This window comes from Hipposideros armiger, unplaced genomic scaffold, assembly GCF_001890085.2.
Source record: "Hipposideros armiger isolate ML-2016 unplaced genomic scaffold, ASM189008v1 scaffold_167, whole genome shotgun sequence".
NCBI classification, from domain to species: Eukaryota; Metazoa; Chordata; class Mammalia; order Chiroptera; family Hipposideridae; genus Hipposideros; species Hipposideros armiger.
The window spans coordinates 1,983,362-2,000,845 of record NW_017731517.1 but is presented as its reverse complement, the minus strand read 5'-3'; the positions used below and the strand labels follow the sequence as shown (position 1 = coordinate 2,000,845).

The 17,484-nt window shown below is 39.8% G+C and overlaps 1 protein-coding gene across 2 annotated transcripts in view; it reads right to left on the bottom strand.

Moving 5' to 3' along the window:
* Positions 1-17,484, bottom strand: part of TBCE (tubulin folding cofactor E) — a 59,650-nt gene that overhangs the window by 33,355 nt on the left and 8,811 nt on the right. The window contains exons 1-2 of one of the 2 annotated variants that reach the window (XM_019651820.1): positions 14,060-14,078; positions 11,141-11,271 (exon numbers count right to left, since the gene is read on the bottom strand). In XM_019651820.1, coding sequence (XP_019507365.1) covers positions 11,141-11,240 — 100 coding nt within the window. In that variant the 5' untranslated portion in view covers positions 11,241-11,271; positions 14,060-14,078. Of the gene's footprint in view, positions 1-11,140; positions 11,272-14,059; positions 14,079-17,484 lie in introns of those variants that run through there. The other variant, XM_019651818.1, reaches the window with a different exon arrangement.

Genomic DNA, 17,484 nt, shown 5'->3' with positions numbered 1-17,484 from the left:
TATATATATATATATATATATATATATATATATATATATATATCTGGAGTCCCAAAAAGAAAGTAGAGAGATTGTGGAAGAAGTCACCTCTGAAGAAATAATGACTGAGAATATTACAAAACTAAAGAAAGCCATCAAGTCACAAATTTAAGAAGCTCTAAGAACAACAAACAGTAGAAATGCAAAGAAAATCACATTCAGACACATTACAGTAAAATTACCATACATCAAAGACAGAGAAAAATCTTAAAATAGCTCGGGGTAGGGGATAGAAAACAGATTATCTCCAAAGAGGAACAACCAAACCAGCTGAATTCTCCATCGAAACAGTAAAAGCTAGAACGGTACCTTCAAATTATTTAAAGAAAAGAACTGGTGATATGGAACACCATAGTTGGTGAAAATACCGTTCAAAAGAAGTGAAGCCAAACAAGGGGCCCTGAATAGACAAGACAATATTGAAAAAGAACAAAGTACTCACACTTTCCAATTTCAAAACTTACTACAAAGCTATTATAATCAAAACAGTGTGATACTGGCAAATGATACACACATAGACCAACGGAAAAGATACGAGAGTCCAGAAATAAACCCATACATAGTCAACTGATTTTTGACAAAGGTGTCACATCCACTCAATGGGGAAAGGCAGTCTCTCCAACAAATTGTGCTGAGAAAACTTGATATCCACATACAAAACAATGAACTTGGACCCCTACTTCATGTCATATATAAAAATTAATTCAACATAGATCAACAACCTAAATATGTGTTTAAACCATAGGACTCTTAGAAGAAAACTTAAGAGGTAGTAAATCTTTACGACCATGGATTTGGCAATGGATTCTTAGATTTGACACCAAAAGCACAGCAACAACAACAACAAAAAGGTAAATTGGGCTTCATAAAACACTTCTGGGGGACAGCCAAGTGGCTCAGTTGGTTAAGAGCGCGAGTTCTGAGCACCAAGGTCACCGGTTCAATTGTCACATGGGCAAGTGAGCTGCGCCCGAGCTGAGCTGTCAGCTGAGCTGTCAAGAGGTGGCAGGATGGCTCAGCTGGTGAGAGCACGTGCTCCTAACAATAAGGTTGCCAGTTCTACTCCCACATGGGATGGTGGGCTAAGCCCACCCGCAACTAAGATTGAACATGGCACCTTGAGCAGTCACGAGCTGCTCACGGGCAGCAGGATGGTTACTGGACTTGGAGCTGAGCTAGCTGCGCCCTCCACAACTAAGATTGAAGGACAACCAACTTGGCTGTTCCTCTTCCCCGATTCCCCAACACTGTTCCCCTTCTCCAATTCCCCAATAAAATCTTTAAAAAAACAAACAACAACAAAAAAACACTTCTGTACATAAGAGGACAGTATCAAGAATGTGAAAAGACAACCAGAATAAGAGAAAGTATCTGCAAATCACAAATCTCATAAGAGCTTAATATCTAGAATATATAACAAACTCCTAGAACTTAATTTAAAAAATCCAACTGAAAAATAAACAAAGGACTATTGGGTTGTCGGAAAAGTCATGTTGCATTTTTGCAATGAAAAACAGAAAAAATACGTCATGACTTTTCCAACAACCCAATAGGATATACATTTCCCCAAAGAAGATACACAAATGGCCAATAAGCACATGAAAAGATGCTCAACATCATTAACCATTGAGGAAATGCAAATCAAAACCACAATGAGAGCACTTCACACTTAATAGGATGGCCATAATCAAAACAATGGTGAGTAACAAGTGTTTGGCAAGGATGTGGAGAAATTGGAACCTTCATACATCACCGGTGGGAATGCAAAATGGTACTGCAACTGTGGACAACATTTCGGTGATTCCTCAAAAAGCTAAACATAGAACTAGCATTTGGCCCAGCAATTCTACTTGTAGGTCTATAAACAAAAGCAGTCGAACACATATTTTGTACGTTATTAGGTTGGTGCAAAAGTAATTGTGGTTTTTGACAAAAACCGCAGTTACTTTTGCACCAATCTAATACATGTATCATATAGTGCATTTTTACAATAATGGAAAATAGGGACTCAAAACAGATACTTGTATGCCAGTGTTCACTGTAGCACTATTCATAAGAGCTAAAAGGTAGATCTAACACAAATATCCATCAACAAATAAAGAAAATGTGATATATGCATACAATGGATTAGTATTCACCCATAAAAAGGAATGAAGTTCTGATACACGCTACATGCACGAACTTGAAGACACTGCCACGTGAAATAAGTCATCACAAAAGGACAAATGCTGTGAGTCTACTTATATGCGGTACTTAAAGTAGTCACTATTTAACTGCTTACTTAAAAATGGTTAAGATGGTAAATTTTACATCATGTATACTTTACCAAATTAAATACTTAAAAATGTTAAAATGGTTAGAGGGGAAACAGAGATGACTAGGCAGCACTCAGAATTTTTAAGATAGTGAACCTCCTCTGTATATACATGTCATTATAAATTTTTCCAAACTCCAAAGAATAGACAACACCAAGAATGAACTCTGTTATATCCATTTATCCATCAATGGACACTTAGGTTGTTTCCATATCTTGGCTACTGTGAATAAGACTGCAATGAACATAGGAGTGCAGATATCCTGTTTCTGTTTCCTTTGTGAATTGTTCCAATTCCAGAAGTGGAATTGCTGGTAGTTCTATTTTTAATTTTTTGAGGAACCTCCATACTGGTTTCCATTGTAGCTGCACCAATTTACAAACTCACCAACAGTGCACAAGGGTTCCTTTTCTCCACATCCTTACCAGCATTTGTTATCTCTTGCCTTTTTGAGACTAGCCATTCTAATAGGTGTGAAGTGACATCTCATGGTGGTTTGACTTGCATTTCCCTGATGATGAGTGATGCTGAACGTCTTTTCATGTATCTCTTAGCCATCTGTATGGTATGTCCTCTTTGGGAAAATGTCTTATTCAGATCCTCTGCCCATTTTTTAATCAGATTGTTTGGGGTTTTTTTGCTATTGAGCTGTAGGAGTTCTTTACACATTTGGATATTAACCCCTTAGCAGATATAGCTTTTGCAAATACAGTTGACCTTTGAACAATGAAGGGGTTAGAGATGCTGACCACCTCCCCCACCCCCCTCCCACCCCCACAGTTGAAAAGTCACATATAACTTTTGACACTCCAGAGCTGAAAGTGTGCCCTGGAGGTTGGGGCATGAGACACGGCAGAAGATGAAGGCTAAAGGTGTAAACAGAGGTTGAGTCCTAGTATAGCTGAGCCCCTTGTGATTTTAAGGCCCCTAATATTTTTGGCAGCTAGAATTAAATGATTTAATTTTTAATAAGGCCTTTGTTCGCATGTTAACCACTCTTCTTGCTCAACTCCTTTTGTTCTCATGAACGTAGTCATAAGTTACTGATGTAATATCTCTTTGCCAAGCAGGAGGAGATAACTTCAGGGTCTCCAGGAGAATGTATGAGTTTGTTTTGCAGAAGGAAAGAACTGTCTCCAAGTAGCTGTGAGCAGCTGCTGATACCCTGGGGTCTGATATGAGAAAGCATCATCTGTGACTAAAGGAACACAGACTTCGCTCTCAGTGCCATGGAACTCCTCTCCCTATTCCCTAGCTGAATAAAAACTCCCTACCTTGGCTTTTTGAGAGAGGTGGATTTGAGAGATCTCACTCCCCGTTCTCTGGCATTGGACAAATCGAATAAACCTTTCTCTTTCTCCAAGCACCGGGCCTCAGTGTGTTGGCTTACTAGCACTAGGGCACACGACCCTGGATTTGGGGAGGTGTTTCTGCAACATAAATGTTAACAGCCTCATACAACACTATACTATCCTGCATCTCCCAAGAACCCTATTTTATAAACAATGGTGTGATCTCAGCTTACAGATAAGAAGCTAAATCTCATGGAAAATATGAGACTTGCCAAAGGGAAAACTGTCTCTTCCTCTATAATTTCACAACACTTCTGACACCAGATGTGTGGGTTTTTCCACACCAAGTAACTCTCTAATTCTGCTGGATGCAGACTGGGTATCCTGCAATTTAACTGAATTCCAGTGCTAACTTCTTGGAGTTGGTGCAGACCCCACGGTTTAAGGGCTCAGTGCCACAACACTGCTCCCACCTTGGATGCCAGCCAGAAGTCCCAGGTTGTCACCTGCACGTCTCACCAACCAGCTCTAAACTGATGGTTTCACACCCTTTCCTCAGGTTCCGTAATATGCTAGAACGCCTCACAGAATTAAAGGAAACACTTACTTACATTTATTTCCGCTTTATTATAAAGGATATAACAAAGGATACACACAAACAACCAGATGAAGAGGGACTAAGGTGAGGTCTGGAAGTGTCCTGAGCACAAGAGTCTGTCCTTACAGAGTGTGGAGTACATCACCCGCTCAGTATGTAGATGCATTCACCAACCTGGGCGCTCTCAAAACCCCGCAGCTTAGGGATTTTCATGGACACTCCGCCATGCAGGCACGATTGATGATTAATCAGTCTGCAGTCCCACTTCCCTCCCCCGAGGACGGGGGTGGGGCTGAAAGTTTCAAGCTCCTAATCGAGGTGGGGTGTTTCTGGTGACCAGTCCCCATCCGGATGGAAGCTATCCAGGAGTCCCAGCCACCAGTCATTCAGTAGCTTACAAAACACACTAGTCACTCTGGAGACCCCAAGGGCCTTAGTAGTCCTGTATCAGGAGCCAGGGTCTAAGACCTAAAATTAGAACAAAAGATGCTCCTAGCATCTCTATGACTCAGGAAATTACATGGGTTTTAGGAGCTCTGTGTCAGAAACCCAAAGCAGAGACCAAACATATATTTTTTATTTTGTCACACTTGCAAAAACAACACAGCAAGAAAAGGACCAGAACCTGTACTAGCACACACAATTCTTTTGTGTCCTAATGCACTTTTTGTCAAATAAAGGCCTTTATATAAGAAATAAATACAATTAGTGTTATTCACCATAAAAATGATTAGAATGAGTTGAGTTGATTACCAAGAAGAACGCCCAGCACGACCATCCTTTCACATTACAAAGAACAGTCACTTCTCAAGCTAACACCAGTGGAAAGAGCAAAGCCAGCGTTCAATTGTGATTAGCGGGGACTCAGAGGAAGACTTATTGTTCTGCAAGCTTTTACCCGGAGCCAGAGCATTAAAGGCAGAGAGGAGTACAGAAATAAGTACAGGAGAGAGCAGACATCTCACCAGTCAGATGCCAGCCCCACACGATCTAGACTTCTGCCCTGTACATGCCGTGGGTCATCAGACCTGATCAGCCTCAGTCTAGCAAATTCACATGCATGAGAGACTGAAACAGACACTAAGTATAGCTTGCAATAACAAATAAAATGTTCATACAAACCTAAATAGTCTGGCCAACATGAGTAGTTCATTCTCCCCCTAGACATCAAGACACATGAAAAGCCAATTGTAATCAGACCCAATTTCACTGAAATCACAAGTTTTAAAAACCATGGGTTGGGGCCGGCCGAGTGACGCAATGGTTAAGAACTGGCTTGGGATGCCAGAGGGCCCCGGTTCGGATCCTACATATGAGGGCCAGTGACACTGCCCTCCACAGCTAAGATGCTGAACAACAGCTCAACCTGGAGCTGGGCTGCCGTGAGTCGTCGACGACGGCGTAGGCTGCAGCCCGTGTGGCAGTGGGTTGCCATGGGCTACCGTGTGTAGCCAGCAGCCAGCGTGAGCAGCCAGCGTGAGCAGCCAGCGTGAGCAGCCAGCAGCCGCTGTGAGCAGCCGTCCAGAAGCCGGCGACTGATCTGCCTCGCCCAGGAAGAGCGCAGTGATGGTGCCAACTTGGGCCAGTGAAGCAACGTCCTCCACAACTAGACTGAAGACAAAAACAACAGGAACTTGTCTATTCCCCTTCCCCAATTCCCCAGCACTGTTCCCATCCCCCCAATTCCCCAATTAAAAAAAAAATCTTTTAAAAAAACCAAAAACAAACCAACAAAAAAACCATGGGTTTATCTACCCAGAGGTCACACTCCTTGGTATTTATCCAAATGAGTTGAAAACATATGTCCACACAAAGCCTGCACGTGGGTACTGATAGCAGCTTCAGTCATAACAGCCAAAGGTTGGAAGCTTAGACAAACTGTGGTCCATCCAGACAGTGGAATATTATTTAGTGCTAAAAAGAAATGAGCTATCAAGACATGAAAAGACACAGAGGAAACTTTACTAAGTGAAAGAAGCCCTGAACAGACTACTGTGTGAGTCCCATGCTCTGACATGCTAGAAAGAAAAAACTATGGAGATGGGGAAAAGATCAGTAATGAGGGCTTAGGGGGGAGGGATGAACAGACAGAGAGCACAGCAGGTTTTTAAGAGAAAGAAACCATTCTGTGTGATATTATATTGGTGGATACACATCACTATATTTTTTCAGATCCACAGGATGTACACCACCAAGAGTGAGCCCTCATGTAAACGATGGACTCTGGGTGATGACATGTCAATGTGGGTTCATTGATTATGACAAATGTCCCACTGTAGTGAGGGACATTAATAGCGTGGAAGGCTGTGGATGTGTGGGGGCAAAGGGTATACAGGAACTCTCTGTACTTTGTGTTTAATTTTGCTGTAAACCGAATACTGCTCTAAAAAAATAAAGTCTATTTTTTTAAATGATTCCATATTACCAATATATTCCACCCTGTAAACAGACTAACGCAAGAAACCACATCATCATCAGAAGATTGCTTCATGAGCATGAAATATGAACTAGAGGAGTTCGATAAACGGAGTATCTAATGGTATGTGGCAAAAGTATCTATTGGGTTGTCGCAAAGTCATGAGGCATTTTTGCAATGAAAAACATAGAAAAAATACGTCATGACTTTTCCAACAAACCAATAGTTCTGTGTGTCTCACAAGGTCAGTGACAGGAGCCACCTCAAGTCCACCAGCTGAAACCCCGGGACCCATCTCCACACTAGGGCTGAACCAGGGGTGCAGTTCCCTTGCCTTCCCCCCCACTCCCCGAGAAGTCCAGGATGGGCACTGCCAATGTCTGCCTTGTGATCCTTACGCCCTTCTTAGGCTAACCAGCTACTGAGAGAACACTCTTTTTTAAGACATATAACTGAATTCAGATCTTCCAAGGATGGGAAATTGAGAGACTCTTCCATCTCCATTAAGCGATATTGTTCATCTGATTCATTCTGTGTTGGTCTGTACAAAATGACTCTCAGGGAGGTCACCTGCCTGGAGCCTGCAAATACAACCACTCATGGCTGAAACAAAGGCCAAGTTTCAATACTCCAGTGGCTGGAATCATGTTACTACAAAGCTGGTCTAAAAAACCTCAGGCTCTTTGAAATGATGAAGTAGGTTGTTTTTGGCACTCCCTTAGGCCACCCTGAACTAGGAATATCCCCGTGCCACCTGAAGATGGTCTCTTACCTTGTAACATGTAATGTGAGAATGTCCTTAAAAGATCTGCGAGAACTTACAAAAAAAAAAAAAAAAGATCTGGGCCAGCCGAGTGGCTCATTGGTTAAGAGTTGGCTTGGGAACGTGAGCTCTGAGCAGCAGGGCCGCTGGTTCGGATCCCACATGGGCCAGTGATGCTGCTCCCTCTACCGCTAAGATGATGAACAACAGCTCGACCTGGAGCTGGGTTGCCGGGAGTCACCGGCGACGGCGTAGGCTGCCGTGGGGCTACAGTGGGGCTGCCGTAAGCTACCGTGAGTGGTTGGCAGCCGGCGTGAGCTGCCGTGAGTTACCCTGAGTGGCCGTCCAATGGTCGGCAACCGATCTGCCTCGGCCGGGAAGAGCACAATGATCACAATACCAACATGGGTCAGTGAAGCGACGTCCTCCACAACTAGACTGAAGAATCAAAGGACAGCATCTTGTCTGTTCCCCTTCCCTGATTCCCCAACGCTGTTCCCTCCCCCAATTCCCGAATAAAATCTTAAAAAAAAGAAAAAGAAAATAACATGTACCACCTCATGTTTGCTAACCCACTATTAATGCCTCCCTCCACCCACCTCCCATTATTACTGCATCTGTGTGCACCACTCCAGCCTGCCTTTAATTGGAACTTACTTCCTACAGCTCCTGGGATACTGGCTTTCATAGGTTAGCCCTCCACTATGGGCCCTCTTTTAGAATTGTCTTCACTGGGAAAAGCACACCTTCCCAGGGAAAACAGAACCCAATGACAGATCGTCACAGAGGTTTAAACGCCCAGCCCCTCAGCTCAACCCGGAAAGACTAAAAGCCATTCTATCTTCAGAGTGCCCCACAGGGCCAGCTGCAACCTGGGATTAGACCACATCGTAGCCCAGCTTCTGCCTCCATCCACCCAATCCTGCCCTCTCCCCTACCCTCCCTTCCATTAGTATTGATCCCAAAAGTACTTCCTAGTAAACTTTCTGAACACTAAACTTCCTGAATATGAATCTCCATTGCAGTCTGCTTCCCGGAGAACTGGGGTATTGAACATTGATCCAATACTTTCAGACAGCAATTTGGCAACATATATCAAGAACCTTAAAATATTCATATTCTTGAGAAACAATAAGGTAGAAAGAGCATGAACTCTGTGAAGCACTGATTCAAATCCCAGCTCTGTTGTATGAAAGCTTTGAGACCTGAGTCTCAGTCTCCTCATCTATAAAAAAAATAGCATCTATATTTTAGAATTATTATAAGATTCAAAGTAGAGAGCACATGTAAAAGCACCTAGCACACAGTGACTGCTTATTAGCAATTAAGATTGCTAATCAGCTGACTTTAAGATTAAATGTTACTCTCTCTTCCCATTTACCAATAGTCCCAAGCAAGGAAAAATACCCTCTCCATATTAAGTATCTGTTTAAAGACTTCCACAATAACCTTAGGCTCATGAAGGAAGAGTCCATATCTATCTAGTTTGGTGGTTCTCAAACCTTAGGAGTAGAATCCTCAGGAGGGCTTTTTAAACCACAGGTTGTTGGGCACCACCTCCAGAGTTTTTGATTCAGTAGTTATGGGGTACGGCCCAAAATTTGCATTTCTAACAAGTAACCAAGAGATACTGATATCCAAGAGGTCCGATATCCCACCTGGAGACCCTCTGGTCTAAGTGAATCCCCCTGTACCAATTCAGGCCAGTTCCTAATATATAGAAGATATTCAAATATTTGTTGATTGACTAAGACATATAAATAAGTCTACTACACTGTTATTTATAAAAGTATAAAGCTAGAAATTAATGTCTAAAAATGAGGAATAATTAAATAAACTATGTACTATACTATAAGTAACCATTAAGAAATACAAGTAAAGCCGAGCCGAGTGGCTCAGTTGGTTAAGAGCTCACTCAAGAATGCGAGCTCTGGGCCGGCCGAGTGGCTCAGTTGGTTAAGAGCTCACTCAAGGGTTTGAGCTCTGAGCAACAGCAGTTCGATTCACCGCCCGAGCTGAGCTGCCACTGGGCTCAGCTAAAAAAAAAAAAAGAAATACAAGTAAAACCATCAACAAAATGAAAGGCAACCTACCCAATGGGAGAAGATATTTGCAAATCATATATCTGACAAGGGGTGAAAATCCAAAATACATAAACAACTCACACAACTCAATAGCAAAAGAAAAAATCTGATCAAAAAATGGGCAAAGTATCTGAACAGGCATTTTTCCAAAGATGACATACAGATGGCCAACAGGCACATGAAGAGGTGCTCAACATCACTCATCATCGGGGAAATGAAAATCAAAACCCAATGAGATTTCACCTCCACCTGTTAGGATGGCTAGTATCAAAAAGATAATAAATAAGTGTTGGTAAAGATGTGGAGAAAAGGGGACCCTTGTGCACTGTTGGTGGAAATGTATATTAAAGCAGCAATTATGGAAAGCAGTATGGTAGTTCCTCAATTAATTAAAAAATAGAACTACCATAGGCTTCAGAATTCCACTTCTGGGTATTTATCCAAAGGAAACAAAAACACTACCATGAAAAGATATACATATTCCATGTTCACTGCAGAATTATTTACAATAGCCAAGACATGAAAGCAACCTAAGTGTCCATCAATGGATGAATGGATAAAGAACATGTGGTATATATACACAATAGAATATTATTCTGTCATAAAAAGGAAAGATATCTTGCCATTTGTGACAACACAGATAGAACTTGAGAACATTATGCTAAGTGAAATAAATAAGAGAAAGACAAGCACCATAAAAATCTCACTCATAGGTAGACTCTTTAAAATAAGAACTCATACAGAGAACAGATTGGTGGTTGTCAGTAGGTAGGGGATGATGGACGAAATGGATAAAGGGAGTCAAAAGGTACAAACTTCCAGTTATAAAATAAGTCCTGGGGATGTAATGTATAGTACGGTGACTATAGTTAACAATACTGTGTTGTATATTTGAAAGTAGCTAATAGAGTAGCTATTAGAAGTTCTCATCACAAGAAAAAAAGTTGTAACAATATATGGTGATGGATGTTAACTAGACTTATTGCGGTGCTCATTTCACAATATATACAAATATCAAATCATTATGTTGTATCTGAAACTAACATGTTGTATCTCAATTTTCTGAATTTAAAGAAATACAAGTAAAATAATGCTGTAGATAAACATATACCAAATAAAAAGTAAAAAAGGTAACACAAAATTGTATTTATATCAATTCAAACTACATTAAATATATATATATACATGGATTAATGGCAAAAGATTTCAAAAAGTTACTTAGTTTTTGAGTTTAGGATTATGAGAATTCAAGGTTTTTTTGTTAATTAAAGTTTACTCAGGAGATATTTTAAGGTTGAATTAATATAAAATGGCAACACTAAATAATTAAAGTGTATAATTAAGTAAAATCACAGGATACTGTCACCAAACAAAACTACAGAGGGTGACAAAAAAGTATATACACATTTTAAGAAAGGAAAAAACTGTATTAAAATTGTAATACTCAACATATACCGATAACAAAAGATAAATACAAGTCACGTGTACACATTTTTTTGACACCCCCGCTATATACAGGAGGAATCTATAAATTGGTTGCTAGTTTCCTCAAAATTGATGTTATAAAGCACTACTGAAAAGCCTACACAGAAAAACTACAAAATAAATAAACACATACAAAATCATACTTTACCTGCCACAGGAGGGACAATGCCATAAAAACGTACTGTTGCATGTTCTCCGTTAACATCAACTCTTTGGCCAATAACATCTGATGTCAAAGTGCCATTCATTATAATACAGCCAGAATCCAAAATATGAGATCTAGAAAGAAAATTACAACATTGACAAGAACTTAATTCTGTAAAAAATAATTTTTTTTTAATCTCATGTAGATATTCATGAGGTCAACATTTCTGACCAATTTAGTCTTCCTATTTTGGTGAAGTGAAGAACTCTCATAATTTGATTTTACTTTACTGTCTAACTATATTTTGACAATCTAATATATTTTTTAAATCTTGTTTAACTCCAGTTAGCTCACATCACATGACTTGTCTATTCAGTCATTTACTGAAGGGGGTGGGAAGGAAAGAGAATAGAAGAGAAAGGGATAAAGTGATAGAGAAAAAGGAAAGGAAACAGGCGATATGGACATTGTTCTCTTCTCAGGAAGGGACAAAAACACAAATCCACAAATATAGGAAGAAACACCTATGAGGAACAACAAATAAAAAATTAAACTCTAATAAAAACACAAAAACCCTAAAAATAAAGGTCTTAAAAGGAGCCTGAGAGAAAAGCATCAAATGTATAGGAATGACAACTAGATCCAATGCCCATTTCACAGGAAAGCAGAAAACTGAGTGAGGAACTGGCTACAGGACATCACCACGATGTGGTCAGCCAAATCCAGAGAGTGGGAAACTCTACAGGACAAACAAGTCAGTTTCTTCAGATGAAACACAAGGAGAAAAAGAAACAGGGGAAGAACAAAGAGATTAAAAACACTTAAGTAATACATTAACCGATTGCAATGTATGGAGTTTATTTGGATCCTAATTTTTTAAAAGTGTAAAAATTTTTTTAAATATGAGAAAATTGAAAATTTGAACACAATTAGATATTTGACATGAAAGAAAAACTGTTTCTGGGGGTTACGGTCAAGATGGCAGAATAGTTATTTTAAAGAAAAAGAATACTATTTTTAGTAAGGCTAATAATAAATCAATTTATTTTGAAAAAAAGGGAAAGAAAAAAAGGGAAAGGATAACTGTTAAATTTTTAGCTATGATAATGACGTATTTTTTTCTGTTTTTCGTTGCAAAAATGCGTCATGCTAGTCTCTTAGCCTTTCTAATAATTTACTTTCTGATATTGTGATCTTGTCAGGATCTAGAAACTGGACCCATCTTGATTTCAAAGTCAATACCCTCTCCCTCTGGCCAGTCATCCACTGGATGCCAGTTACCGGCCCAACCTGGACCCCCCACTGCCTGGTGCTAACACCACCACTTTGATCACCCCCAACCGAGCCCCCCTCCCCATTTTAGTGCCTCCTCAAATTGTCCTGACGTCAGCTGCTCACTCATTACATTTTTTCTAGTTGCCTGCACTGGGCCCTCTCCTATTTACCTAAACATGAGTGGCATGTTGCACACTGTTCCTTGGTTAGGTTCATCTGGGTGCCAACCCAGCCTTGGTAAAGAAGAATGCCTTTTATTTAAATACACTTGTTCACTAATTAAGGAAGACAGCCCATTTAATTTTCAGGTGCCTCTACTTGTTAGGTAACAGTTCTTTAAAAGGAGATGAAATGTACCTATCATTTCCACCCCAGGATTTTAGTCCTGCCCTTTGCAGCTATCGAGAATCAAACCACAGTAATACCTTGGTTTGCGAGCATAATTCGTTCTGGAAACAAACTCGTATTGCAAGGCATTGATCATTTACCATGTTAAAATGTATTAGAAATGTTTGCTCGTCTTGCAGAACACTCGCAAACTAAGTTACTCGCCATCCAAGGTTTTACTGTATTTCCCTTTCCAGCTGACAGTTAAATATTTGAAGGCCGGCAATAGTTTCCAGTAATTTCCAGCAGATTCTGCCCAGCGGACCCTCCTCTTACTTTAATAAATCTTCCTTCTATATTTCTAAAAAAATAAAAATATTTGAAGGCCACCACTATGCTATTATTTCCCCTTGCTCCTCTTCCTGTACCCACCTCCCAGAATGCTTTACCAGAGTAAACGTGAATTCCAAATTCCCCTCCATAATTCACTGACCGATTATTTTCTTAATACCTAAAAATGAAAACCATATTCCAAACGTGGCTTGACTACATGTAGGTTCAATGGTCTCAGCATCATTTATTTAATAATGTAGCCTAATATTACATTCCCTTTCCATGGGAAGACTGTTGCTTACTATTAAGATTGCAATGAACTAGACTCCATAGCCATTTCTGACTTACTGTCACCTCCTGATCATAAAATTAAAATGTTTAAATTTCATACAATTACATTACCCTAAAAAAGTTTTCAGTAGTTTTAAATGCCCTTACAATTTTTGTTAACCTGTAAACAGAATTTTATTACGATATATAATTTCTGTTCTGCTTCTTTTATTAACACTTAACACTCTATAAACATTTTTCTATACAAACAGAGAATCACTTTAATCACGTTAATGTTGACATGTGCATACCACAACTTAATCATTTCTCTATTGTTAAATGTTTTCATTGTTGACTATCCCCCAAAAAAACAGCTGAAAACATCTTGCATTTTTTAATTTTTACTGTCCTTTGAAGTATTTCCTTGGAAAAAATTCTCGAGATAATTATTCAAAGTAAATGAATATGTTTAAGATTCTAGAAAGCCATGGCCAAATTGTCTATCAAAAAAGAATTATTGGGCCAGCCGAGTGGCGCATTGGTTAAGAGTTGGCTTGGGACGCCAGCTCTGAGCAGCAGGGCCTGGATTGGATCCTACATGAGCCAGTGATGCTGAGCTCTTTACAGCTAAGATGGTGAACAACAGTTTGACCTGGAGCTGGGCCACCGTGAGTTGCCAGCGACAGCATAGGCTGCAGTGGGGCTGTAGTGAGCTACCTTGAGTGGCTGGCAGCCGACGTGAACTGCCGTTCAATGGCCAGCGACCGATCTGCCTCAGCAGAGAAGAGCACAATGATAATACCAACATGGGCCAGTGAAGCGAGGTCCTCCACAACTAGACTGAAGAACAAAAGGACAGCAACTTTTCTGTTCCCCTTCCCCAATTCCCCAATGCTGTTCCCCTCCCCCAAATCCCCAATAAAATCTTTTTTTAAAAGTTAGTTATTGACACTGACACCAAGAGAAAATCTATTTGTTTACCTGTTTCTGCAGTCTTGTGAATTCCCATTAAGGGCTTTCAAGTCAGGTCTTCTCTATCCTGCATTTGTACAACTAATTTTTGAGGTAGGACTTAATACATCATAATATTACATATAAATGTAGAACATCATATGTTTATATATATTGAACATAGATAACCCAACATATAAACTATCTCTCCTGGCTTTGTCCTGTGTAATTTTTGTAAGAACAAAGACAAAAAAAAGAATCTAAAACACTGACCAAAGACAGAAACCCATGCAAACACTGGTAAAATTGTTCAGTTACAAGCCCTCCTGTGACCCAGCTCACATTCAAGAACATCATGAACTCTGTGAAATGCTTCACTGCAATCAAAGGACACTGTCAGTCGGGGAACATGCCATGTCGAGGAGACAGAGGAGGAACAGGGTAGGAGGAGGGAGGCTGTCACTTTATAGGTTACACACCTCAGAGTCATATGAATATTTTTGAAATGGGTAGTTGTTATTTTTTTTCTATTAATAATAATGAGGAGGAGGAAAAGGAGAATGATGATGGAAAGAGGGAGGCAATAATGCACTGTTCTCTACAAATTTCCCTGGCTCACCAGGGAATATCAATCCAAGGAAAACAGGAGTTAAGTTTAGCAAGACTGACTAACCTCACCTCTTTCCAGTTCCTGAGATTACTAGTTTCTAAATGTTCATGACATCTTCCTAGAAATTGTTAACGCCTCTTTTCATTGCTCTTCAAAGGTTATGAACAGGAATTTTTGCAATCATGTTGGCCAGTTCTTTTACAAATTACTGGATGCAATTTCTCTTGGGATGGATACTAACTCAAATAGCCAAATAAATATCATCCTACCTTTTTTTATCTTCAACATGCTTTTAATCAGATTTTTTTTTTTAAGCCAGGAGTCATTCTCCATTTAAAGGACCAAAGATAAGAATTTCAGTCAATCTGCCATTTTTCTGTCATCTCTTCTACTACATTAAATATATCTTAAAAATATGAATCAAATGTGAAAAATATTATGAAATAAAGGCAACAAGTATATGGGGTGTTCATTGTATTTTTCTCTCCATTTTCCTGTGCTTGAAAATGGTCAGGATTAAAGATAAAAGAAACATATTACTACACCCAAGGAATAGACTTTCTTGTACTATTTTTTACTCTAAATCAACCCTAAAAGCTTTTTTCTTGTCTTCACATTTTTTCACAAGTTGATTTTGAGGCTTGGCCTTACTGAGTTTTCCCAAGAGGTCTGTTCAAGTGTGTAAAGGTCATTAGTCAGAGACTGCCTCTTTCTCCATTTCAGTAATCCTTTTTGTATTTTTCTCTGCACATCTTTCTCACTTAATTTTTTTAACAGATGATACTCAGAAGTATAAAAGGGATATAATGACAGTTCCCCTTTCACTCCTGCAAGTCATTCTTTCCTCCCATTGGCAACAGCTTTATTAGTATCTCATACATACTTCCATGCATATTTCATGCTTGTACAAGCAAACATATGCTTTCTTCCTTTACATAACTGATAGCATACTACTATATATGTGGTTCTATTCCTTACATTTTCATTCAATAATGTAGCCTAGAGATTTATCCACAGTCATGTCGGGACCTTTTAAATTTTTTATGGCTGCATATTTGTATAGGTCAACCATAATTTATTTAACCAGTCCTCAAACTCATGGACATTTAGATTATTCCCAAGTTTTTAGTGTTACAAACAGTAGTGAAAGGATTAAGCCTGCACATTTATCTTTTTACACTGGTGCAAACATATCTATAGGAAACATTCTCAAAACGGATACTGCTGCATCAAAAGGGATGTGCATTTTTAATTTTGACAGCTAATGACAAATGTTCTTTTTTTTTTCCGAAGCTTAAATTCTTTTTTTTAATTTAAATTTACTGGGGCAACACTGGTTAATCAAGTGTACAATTCTATAATACATCATCTGTACGTTGCATTGTACACTTACCAAAGTCCAGTCTCCTTCCATCATCATATATTTGACCCCCTTTATCCTCTTTATTCCCCCTTCCCCACTCCCCCTCTGCTAACCACCATACTGTTGTGTCTGAGTTTTTGTTACAATCTAGTAGGGGGATAGACTCAAAAGCACAACCACAGAACACATGGATATGAACAATACACAGGGTATTATGGTAGCGGCATGTGAAGGAATTAGGTAGAGTAGTATTTCAGAGAGAAAATAGCATGTGAAAATGCTCAGGAGGAGTGACATGGTGAGATTTCCAGTTTTGCTATGTCACTTTGTTTCTAGCACAGAGAGGTAAATTTGATGAGGTGAAGACTGGACGCAAAGGGGCCAGTTAGGAAGCCATGTAGTCAGTCAGTCTAGGAAAGAGAGGATCAAGTCCTGAAGTGATTAACCAGAGATGGAGAAGAGACAAGAGATTCTAAATATATGTGAGAAGTAAAACCATCAGGACTTGGCTGGGTGAGGGTAGGACAGCAGGGGTCTAGGCTGACCCTCAAGTTCCTGGCTAGGGTGCCTGGTTTGCCAGTATTGCCAAGTGAGAGAAGACATGTTATATCTGAGATGCCCAGGGGGCATCTAGGAGATATCCTCTGAAACTCAGGGACCAGGTATGGTCTGAAGATACAAACTGGAGTGTCATCTTCATGTAAACGATGCTTGAAACCATGAGATGAAATCTAGCAGGGAGACTGTATCCAGTCAAACAGACTTGGGTTTTGAATCTTAGCTCTGCCATTCATTATCTGTGTGACCTCGAGTTAAGTTACTAAACCTTGTGATCCTGGCTTTTCTCATCTTTAATTGGGCATTATTATTTAAATGTCTACCACAGTGAGGAGCACATGGTAGGTGCTTATTTGTTATTCTAGCTCCAGTACTTCCTCGCAGTGGGATCCCTGCTTGGTGAGCCTCAGGGTCTCATCTGTAGCTCCTGCTAGGTTCCATGTTGCCCAGTGGAGTGGGTGCTCAGTAAATGGTTGCTGAATAAATGAAGAAATCCAAAAAAACTGAAACAATGACTACTAACACAACAGGTGAGATGATTAAACAGAATTTTTAAAAAACTACATATGGGCCGGCCGAGTGGTGCGATGGTTAAGAGCTGGCTTGGGATGCCAGAGGGTCCCGGTTCGGATCCCACATATGAGGGCCAGTGACACTGCC